This window comes from Pieris rapae, chromosome 14, assembly GCF_905147795.1.
Source record: "Pieris rapae chromosome 14, ilPieRapa1.1, whole genome shotgun sequence".
Lineage (NCBI taxonomy): Eukaryota > Metazoa > Arthropoda > Insecta > Lepidoptera > Pieridae > Pieris > Pieris rapae.
In genome coordinates, this window is record NC_059522.1 from 10,276,372 (window position 1) to 10,286,506 (window position 10,135).

A 10,135-nucleotide genomic window follows, 5' to 3' on the forward strand; every position below is an offset into this window, starting at 1 on the left:
GTAGAATTCAAGCGGTGGTAACTCAAAGACCGGTTTGCATTAGCTGAATCGAATCTTATAGAGATTATAATTTCACATATTGTAAACATTTCCCTGTCTAATGTGAGTAACTATAAGATGTCGACATATTTTAACTAAATTGTTGTCTTTTGTCGGTGGTGCCCCAAACAGCGAAGTACGGCAAGATAAATACCAGTAAGTGAGCTGTGGTCTCAATCTCCATAAATCCTTGACTAATACCGACTAATCGCTGTTCCATACTACTAATCGTTAATTACCGCTCTGTTGACTTTAAGCGCATGTTGAACTAACTTTCTTAATTTAATTTGCACCTTTACTTGGGAGTTATTTCTATAGAATATTGAAAATCCTAGAAATAACACCTAAATTGCATACGATGACTCAGCACTATACTAGCTTGCAACGCACCCACTCACTACGCTTGCTAGAGCACTTAATGTAATGAAAATTGTAGTTATAAATAATGTATTTATTCAAATATCCAAGTTAAGTAAGAAACTGCTTGGCTATAACGATTTAGTCGTCAGTAATTATAGCGAATACCTAGAACAAAGTAAAAGCCAACGCAAATTAAGACGCACAAAGAGTGTTTGCGGCCAAATTGCTAGGAAATGTATATAATGACGAAATAACAACTAAGGAGGTGATTGGTTTAACTAAGAATTTAACCCATAAATCAAAGGAATTAAACTGCACTGCAACCAATCGCAAAACCACTTTATTTCTGGTAGAAATCGTCTAACAAACCATAGAACTTCTGGGCCGATTAAACTAATAAGCGATAACCTTCGAATTAAACATTGGTGTTTTTGGTGAATTAACGAATCGGCCGTTAAAGTATCGCTCAAAATTAACAGTAGATCTTGATTAATTAACCCGAGACCACACAATTTGCGTAGACGACGCCGTATCTCCATTCAATTCGTTACAGGTTCCGGTTCCTTCCCGTCTCGTGGAATGTCAAAAGTGCATGTTTAGTGTTTAGTGAAGAGAAATGTTAGCTGATCGCATTCGCACGTTATCTGTGCAACTTGACACAACACTTATTTTGCAAAGGTTTTGTTTTTGCCAATGTCTATAGCATACACGCCTGGTTGCAATGCTTTGCATTTGCCAAGGTATCTTGGTCTATCATTGGGATATTTAAGCCATCTCTCCGAAGTGAAAGCAATATCTGCCACGACGTTATTGCTTTAGCTTCGTTACTTTAAAAATATTGTGTTAATGTGTTTAATTAATATGTTTGGGTTGAATTTTGTTTCCGGCAGAGTTGATTCTAATGAATTGATTTTATTTTTTTCAATGACTAATTATCTAAGCTTAAATTTGTTGAAATTAGGTGATGTGCATTATGCTTTATATCCGATCACAATGGTGCGATATTTAATGAGCTCATCACAATCGTATAGCTTTGGACTCCTATCACCTGTCTGGCCCGCATCCCGATGAAATCAAAGACGGTCAGTGGCTGGGAGTGTCGGTTCGCAGTCAAGGCCCTGGGAAGAAAGCTGTAGTTTGTGCACATCGGTGAGCATTATTGAACTTGAATTTTTACTTTTAATGTATGTTGTATTAACAACTAACGTGTGATTTGTTACAGATACATCAGAAAGTCGGGGGAGTCTCAGTTTGGGCAAGGTCTGTGCTACACTCTGGGTAACGACCTTCAATTAGTGGATGTATGGGAGCCGTGTCGAGGTCGATCCGTGCAAAGGTATAATTTAATTCTTGCTATGATATCATTACTTTTGATTACGGAATTGTGCGCGAAGCTGGTTTTACATTATTGTATATGAAAATAAATTGAGCGTAATTCGTGATGACGCCCAAATAATTCGTGATTCAGGAATTAATAAAACAAGGAAATAATGTTAATTACATCACCACTGTTTTCAATATTTCAACTGATTCATTCTACTGCTGTCCGATTTCCTCATATTGGATTCAAGACCTCGCACGATTTTTACCCAGATTTCAACAGATTAAGACTGAAAATATGAGGAGCAGGATTTTTCGATCCTTACAAAGAACTATCCAATCAAATATATTTAAAAAACTTCAGACTCACTTTACTTCATCCTCGAATATTTCAGAGAGCACGAAGAGTTTGGGTTCTGTCAAGTTGGAACCAGTAGTTCTCTACTGGAAGATGACACTTTGGTTTTGGGCAGTCCTGGTCCGTACACTTGGCGAGGAACGATATTCACTCAGGACACCAACGATGATCTTATAGAACGAGATCATGTGGTATATATGGGCCCCGTTGAAGATGGCTACAGTCCCGTTGAAAAATACAGCTATTTAGGTAAGTGCCGTACCCAAACCATTATTCGATGACTTTTTCAGTCGAAAGGTTTTTGTACTAGACAGGTCTTTAGATGACCTAGATATAAATTATAGACCTCAAACATTTGAAACGATTCTGATTTACTTCTCCGCTTTCATTGATTTGCCCAATTCGACGGTTTAAAATTCATGTAGTAGCGACAACTTTTACATACGAATGTTACATTGCAGGAATGTCAGTATCGGGAGCCAGTTTTTTTGGAGAAAAGCCATCGTACGCTGCAGGGGCTCCTAGAGCCCACGGCACCGGCCAAGTTGTAGTTTTCAGTAAACGAGTCATTAACGATTGGGCCAGAACTGATGTAGATATTTTAAATTTCACCTTGTTGTTGAACGGAGAACAGTTCGGGTCCAGTTTCGGTTATGAGGTTGCGGCAGCCGATGTCAATGGAGATGGGTACGTTATGTTCATCTATTTTAACGCAAAAGCGATCACAATTCTAATTTTCAATAAAAAGTTATCACGCATGTTTTTTTATTGTTTTAGCCTCCCTGACCTCTTAGTGGGTGCGCCTTTTTATTTCTCACGCGACTCTGGCGGTGCCGTTTATCTCTATCTCAATAAAAATCACAATCTACCTAAAGAATATTCTCTCAAACTAACGGGCAAAGAGGAATCTCAATTCGGAATAGCCATAGCAAATACGGGAGACTTAAACAAAGACGGGTGTGAAGATATAGCGATCGGAAGTCCTTACGAAGGGAACGGCGTCGTGTACATACACATGGGAGATCGGAAGACGGGACTCAAAATGAAAGCGGATCAAGTGATTAAAGCCGAGTCGTTGCCAATAGTTATGAAGACTTTTGGCTACTCCTTATCCGGTGGAACCGACCTCGATGCTAACGGATATCCCGATCTGTTGGTCGGCGCTTATGAAAATGTATGTAGCTCATATACCATTGTGTTGTAATATAATAAGCGACTTGCAAAGTTTGATATATAATACATTATGTAACCTAATTTATTTCTATTTTGCAGAGTAGCGTGGCGTTAATTCGTACGAAACCGATAATAGATATAAGGACATCGATTCGACCGTCGAATACAATAATCAACATCGACCCGACGACACAGGGATGTGAAAGAGATCCCAATTCGAACTACACGTGTTTCCATTTCAAAGCATGCTGCATAATCAAATCTCTAGTGAGATCGTCGCACAGCAACATTCACGAACTGAATTATGTCGTGGAAGCGGAAACGTTTCCCGGTGGAAGAAAGTATTCCAGGGTGTTCTTCGGTTTAGAGAAATCGAACATCATAAACCAAACTATACATCTGGGAAAAGACGAGGAGCTCTGTCGCGAGCATATCGTGTACCTCAAGAATAACACCAGAGATATACAGACCCCGATCAGAGTGAGTTATTTAGTCACATGCAAGTTAAAACCAGGCCTTCTCAAATTAAAGATAAGCATTGATTCTGTCGTCCCTTTACAGTTCCAGGTGACGTACAAAATCGTCCACGTAGACCCTCAGTTCTCGAGCGCGGGCCGTCTTCCCGACATAGACGAGTATCCGGTGCTAAACGCCACGGCCACCACGGCCTTCAGCGCCAACTTCTTGAACGACTGCGGCCTCGACGCAGTCTGCGTCAGCGATTTGGTCGTGGAGCCCGTTCTTCGGCTGCCCAAGAGTGAGAATTTAAAGCTAATTTTTCATTTTCAATTTTTAACGAAAAACCAACTCCGAAGCAATTCGATATTTTTTTGCAGCCGAAGATGGAAAAGCGTACGCCCTGACCTTAGGCCAAGAGGAAGAGATCCACCTCTCCGTCTCCGTTGACAACTTGGCCGAGTCTGCTTACGAAGCGCAACTTTTCGTGCAGCATCACGCCAGTCTGCATTACATCGCCGCCAACATCAGTGTAAGTTAAGAGTTAATCTTTTGATACCATTGCGCTGAAAGTGCATCGTTTCCCAGATTTATTTTTGTGGTTCGTTCCAGGGCAAGCACATGATCTGCACGAGCGTGAACAAGACGATCGTCTCGTGCCTACTCGAGAACCCTTTCAAGAAGCAAGCCGAGGGAGCGGCCATCACCATCCGCTTCGACGCCAGAGCCTTGGAGGACAACGAGCCCTCCGTGGTGTTCTCGATCTGGGCGAACTCCACGTCCAGAGAGCTCCACCCCGGCAAGAGACCGGTTCGCATCGAGGCGCTGGTTATAAAGAACGCCGAGTTGCTCATTAAAGGGTTCGTTTCAAAAACAATTAAATTTGAGATCTCCATTATTATGTGTACTGAACTGTAACATAAAAACTAAAATATTTCAGAGCTGCGCGACCCGAACAAGTGTTCTATGGAGGCGAAGTGAAGGGAGAATCTGCCATGACGTACTTCGACGACGTCGGCACCAGAGTCATTCATACGTATCAGGTGATTGGCCTTTCTGACCTTTTGGCGCTCTTGGCCTTTTTAGGTCATGTACATAAACGATATTAAGTTCACTCGTTACTCAACTTATTCCAGGTCTTCAACGAAGGCCCGTGGCGCGTGTCCTCTCTGCAGGTGGTGATTTCGTGGCCCCACCAGGTGTCTTCGGAGAACGATCAGGGCAAGTGGCTGCTCTACCCTGAAGACGTGCCCACCGTTGACGGAGAAGGCGGTCAGTACTTCTTTCATTATGCAATTCTTTTTACTATAATTCTAAGATAACGCTAAGACAACAACGCTACAAAACCACTTTTATACATAATTTTAATTAGTTTATTTAAATTTCAGATCAAAGCAACGGGGAATGTTTTATTTCGGAAAGTGAAATAAATCCCCTGAAACTGACGACACGCCCCGGCACCTTCGAGCCCTATCTCGAGAATCTAGAAATGGACCCCTTCCTCAGTTCGGGCAAACTGAGCGTTTCTTCCAGCGAAAAAGAGAACAACTCTACGCGCAAGAGAGGAGCGGAGAATAAGATCAGGAGGAAAAGAGACAGCGATATCGTGAAGGCCGAAGCGTACACAGACAAGGATGGCCTGAGGAAGCACGTCGTCAACATGGTATGACACTTTCCAATGTCGACTGAAGTTTTCTTACTTGTCCTCACGGCGACGTTCTCTTACAGAATTGCCAGAAGAAGACGGCGAAATGCATCCAGTTCCAATGCGTGATTTACCGCTTGGGACGGATGCAGGCCACCACCATCACGGTGAGGGCTCGGCTGTGGAACTCCACGCTGGTGGAGGACTACCCTCGGGTCAGCCACGTCAACATCGCCTCCGCGGCCTTCATCCACATTCCTGAACATTACAACATCCACCAGAGCGAGCATCGAGACGACACCGCCACGGTGAGCCTCCCCCCTTTCGCTAGCCTCAGCGGCACCGTCTAGCTTTACGAACGCCTCTTCGTTCGAACTCTTAACGGTGCCTATACTCTTCACTCGGCAGGTGGAGACGGTGGCGTATCCGGATCTGAAGATCAGCGAGCCTTCGGATGTGCCTCTGTGGGTGATAATAGTGTCGATTATCGTGGGTCTCGTGGTGCTGGTGCTCCTCATCATAGCCCTCTGGAAGCTGGGCTTCTTCAAGAGGAGCAGACCGGATCCGACCCTGTCCGGCAACTTGGAGAAGAACAATCACGAGTCTAGTCCCTTCATCGGCCGAGACCGCAACGGCGTACGATAGCTTTGTCGGCTTTTTAGTTAATGTCAACGACTGTGATGCTCCGTCGAGGATTAAAATGTTATGTGTGTGTGTGTGTATGAGACGGAACTAGATTATTGTTACGCCCTTATGAAAGGTGTGGCTGTTGTTTTTATTGCATTTTTAGGGTTATTGAGATTTTAAAAGGTTTAAATAATTTGATATTTTTAAAGTAGGTCACGTTCGACTGAAATTTCGTTTTTTTTAATTATATCGAATGGTAGGTGGGCAGCTAAAAACGGTGCAAACAGATACAGACATTAATTCACCGATTTAGAAATGTTTAATATTCCGGCCGGCTGTTACCGATTACACAGATTACTTTAAAAATATTATTTTATAAAAAAATGTTTTTGTAAATACTTGCCTTATTATTTATAGGTAAGCGAAGAAGTTGACTAGATTTTTGCTAGTCATGTAAAATAGGCGTAACAGCTCTTGTTATTTTACTTATAAACGTATGTTTAAAGGGAAACTTAAATTTGCTACTTATATTTTTCCAAAACTTAAAATATTATTTTATGTACTTGTATATATTGAGTTATAATTGATATACAAAAATAACTATGAACGATTACGATAGTTTGTCACGTGTAAATAGTTCCCTAATGTTTTATTGAATCAATATATTTTATGCAAATGATGTAAATGGCAAGATTTCACTGAAATGTTATCGCCTCGATTAAATTATTTTAGCTTTAGTTCATAAGTGTACATAGAACGTAGTATTTATACTTAAATTTTGTACTAAAACTTGTTAAAAAGTCATCTTTCGCGACGACTGTGCTCGTGTACTTATTAATATTAAATATCAGGTCTTAAAGTAGTGGTTGTGAATATATTTTGTCAAAATAATGCTTAAACACGACTTAAGAAATAAACACATGGTGCCATTTCCCTCGTTTTTTTCTTATTAAAACCGCAATACTTGTTTAAGGAAACAAATTAAAATAACTTCAGAACAAATAGTTCCGTGATTCAACACACATTTTTAATTAACCAACCGCCACAAACAAAGTTGTTCACACACACAGTCTGTGTGTTCGAAATACATAATTTTATTTTAATAATTAATAAAATAAAATTTGATGACTCTCTTTCACACATTTTTGATTATAGATTTCAACGTCATGAACTTTAAGCGGTTGAAAGAAAGGAATGAGTTTATCTGTTGCCCCAAATACGAATAAGATGTCTTTGCAATATTAATTTGTAACAGATTTTGTAAAAACCTAGAATATAAAACATTTTAGGTCTACTTCAGCTTTAGCAACCAAAGTCTGGATATTTGAAGTGGAGGAATAAATACGGAATTTAACAGTTTACAAGCTCAAATAGCCTGTGATATGCAAATGTTTTCCCATTCTAGGAATACATATATATATGTGTCAAACTGATTACCTTCTTTAACCGATTATACCATATTACATACTAATGTTGATTAGCAAATATATTAAAAAAACATTTTTTGTAAATTAAAAAGTGTATAAAGTTAATTTATTTTATAAGCAATCTACCAAATAGTTATTTCAGTTAAAAGGCAAATCGAAGTCTAGAATAATGATTAGCCTAATTTATATTTTGCCATTTTCGGTATTTCGATACAAAGAATATACTATACTATAACTAATAACTTAACATCATTTGTATATTTACAACAACTCTCTTAAAAAATATCTCTTAGAATTAGTTAATATCAGTTACATATGTGAGACCATAGAAGCCTAGTAGGGTACTTGATAGTATTCATTAGTTCGTGTTGCAGAAGATTTCTGTAAAAAATATAGTTACATTAATATTGGGTTAGTACATTTAAATAAAATAAAAAAATAGTATTATAGAATATAGCATACAGGTATCAATTATTCCACATCATTAAATTGGTCTCGGTATACATCCCTATTCCCTACTCATCGGCAAAGAAGAGGGTGTAGGCCGAGAGAAAATCCGGGGTAAAAAACTCTCGGTACTTTTTAAAAAGGCAAATCATAAAACGAGGCTTATTTTTAAACAAATACCGGAAATTAATTATAAATAGCCTAGTACCAGGCCCTTCTATCAACTAGATAATCGTTAACTTTATTGTAAGCCTTTTTACACAGCTTTTCTTTAATATTCATTCATACATTTCTTAAATTTATTTAATGCAGAAATAAAAGAGCCTCTGGGATTTTATTAAAGAAAAGTATCCCTTTTCCCAAAAAGGAATTACTAACTTTAGATAGCCTAGTACGGGGAAATTGTAGCCTCCGTTTGTTCAGAGTATTAACATTGTGCGTATGTTCTATTCAATTGATAGTAATATTGGTGCAACGAGAAACCAGACCGTAAAAGGACTTTCCTTTCCTTATAAAACAATTTTATAGTTTCGTTAATAGTGTGCGTATCATAGTATCACACGGGTGATTGCGTGTGAAATATTTAAAACGACATTAATACAGTAAAAAAACTACCGTATCAAATATGACAATTCCCATACTTACTTCTTTTTTAACAGAAGACCAGCAAAATGTACATAAAGGTGTATTTTTATGGTCAAAATCATTATGTTTCAGACACGGCCGTTCCATATCACCTGAAAAAGCTATCTAAAATTAACACTCGTTGTCAATACTTTTCCTAATAAAAATATTAATGAATCTAGAGAGATACAAATTCAGTTCAATCATAATACTGCGCAACTTCAGCTCTTAGCTAATAGTTCTATCAAATAGCTTCAGTGCAATTTAATCCACATCAGTGACCACCATAATAATCACTTATGATTTTGGTATGAAGTGCGAAAGCGCCACTTCTTAATCTTAATTTATAATTTCAATTTAGGCAGAAAACCAACCTGTATATAATTGATTGTCTAGATGGGTGATGTAGCTTCCGGCCAGGCGCAGCACCTCGATTTTGCTGAGTTTGCGATCTGGAGGCTCCGTCGGGATGAGCAGGCGGAGGGCGTTGAATGCCATGTTCACGCTGCTTGGGAGTTTTTACATGGACTATAATTTTTAGTTAGGAAATAAAAATCTGTCATACTTTGGCACAAGCGAAATTTCTTAGCGTATTTACTTTAAATAGTGTTTTATGAGAATTTAACGTTCTATTTCTACACTGTCATCGGCACTAATAAGGTAGACTACTAACTTCTGTGTACGATCTCTTTCTCGCGCGTTGGCTTGGCATCGCTGTTTCACAGGTGCGCTTGTCCCATGCTGCACTAATTGTTCCCAACCTTGGCTGAATTGACCCAAATTATCCATAGAGTGATGTCGTGTTTAATTTTGACGCGTATGGTTTGATCGAAAACAAAATGAGTACTAAGCGAGTCCTTGGTCGAGTTCGGTCGTTATATGAGTCCAGATGGATATCGTTCATAAAGGAGTCATTTAGGAAGAACAGCGTGCGCCACTGACTTGCCTCTTAACTGATAATTGTATAAACAGATGCCTTCCGATGAGACAGGGCCGGATTTAACATTAGAATGGATTAACGAATTTTCAGTCTAGGTTCAAAGGCGCACACATGGCACATAATACAAAGGGACGTCCTGTCTTTTATTACCTCTAAAAAAATATTTTGGTTTGATAGACAGGAAATTCTAATTATCTATTGACCTTAATTAGAACAAAAGTCAAATCAAAATATGGTCGAAGATTATAAATACTAGCTCTATTTAAACTCACAGCTTCAAATATGTATTTTATACTTAAATAAATCGATAGAGGTAAATATTATTTTATTTATCGATTTTTATGCAAATATATCTGTCATAAAATAGCCGTTAGTTCAGATCTGTTGTGGCGAATGGCTGAGATGTCATCAAGGATGTAAAACTCGGAACCCTCTTTGCCACGTCACTATTTGTTTAAGCTAACTACACTCATAAATATTTTTAACGTCTTTGTTGATTAGTTATATTGCGCGATTATCTGCTATCGAGAATACAAAAATATTGTTTCTAGGTTTCTTCATTAGCCGAAGTAGATTTATCGTAAGCCCAATTTCGTTAGTCAAATTCATTATTTCGATTTATATCTCAAATCTATTGTTACTCAAAATTATTAAATTCCAATTTAAATGACTTACTAAATTACGTAAATTTTAGTTTAAAAAATACATTTTCATATTCA

General features: G+C 38.5%; 1 protein-coding gene across 2 annotated transcripts in view; it reads left to right on the plus strand.

Annotated features, from left to right (window-relative positions):
• The window catches only part of LOC110992339 (integrin alpha-PS1), a 35,293-nt gene extending 28,382 nt beyond the window's left edge, over positions 1 to 6,911 (plus strand). Inside the window, exons 3-17 of one of the 2 annotated variants that reach the window (XM_022258100.2) lie at positions 172 to 195; positions 1,431 to 1,548; positions 1,622 to 1,735; positions 2,115 to 2,326; positions 2,539 to 2,764; positions 2,855 to 3,251; positions 3,350 to 3,730; positions 3,812 to 4,007; positions 4,087 to 4,238; positions 4,319 to 4,566; positions 4,647 to 4,749; positions 4,843 to 4,978; positions 5,095 to 5,369; positions 5,435 to 5,659; positions 5,760 to 6,911. In XM_022258100.2, the coding sequence (XP_022113792.2) occupies positions 172 to 195; positions 1,431 to 1,548; positions 1,622 to 1,735; positions 2,115 to 2,326; positions 2,539 to 2,764; positions 2,855 to 3,251; positions 3,350 to 3,730; positions 3,812 to 4,007; positions 4,087 to 4,238; positions 4,319 to 4,566; positions 4,647 to 4,749; positions 4,843 to 4,978; positions 5,095 to 5,369; positions 5,435 to 5,659; positions 5,760 to 5,996 (3,044 nt within the window). In that variant the 3' untranslated portion in view covers positions 5,997 to 6,911. The remainder of the gene's footprint in view (positions 1 to 171; positions 196 to 1,430; positions 1,549 to 1,621; positions 1,736 to 2,114; positions 2,327 to 2,538; positions 2,765 to 2,854; positions 3,252 to 3,349; positions 3,731 to 3,811; positions 4,008 to 4,086; positions 4,239 to 4,318; positions 4,567 to 4,646; positions 4,750 to 4,842; positions 4,979 to 5,094; positions 5,370 to 5,434; positions 5,660 to 5,759) is intronic. The other variant, XM_022258101.2, reaches the window with a different exon arrangement.
• Positions 6,912 to 10,135: the final 3,224 nt, after the last annotated feature.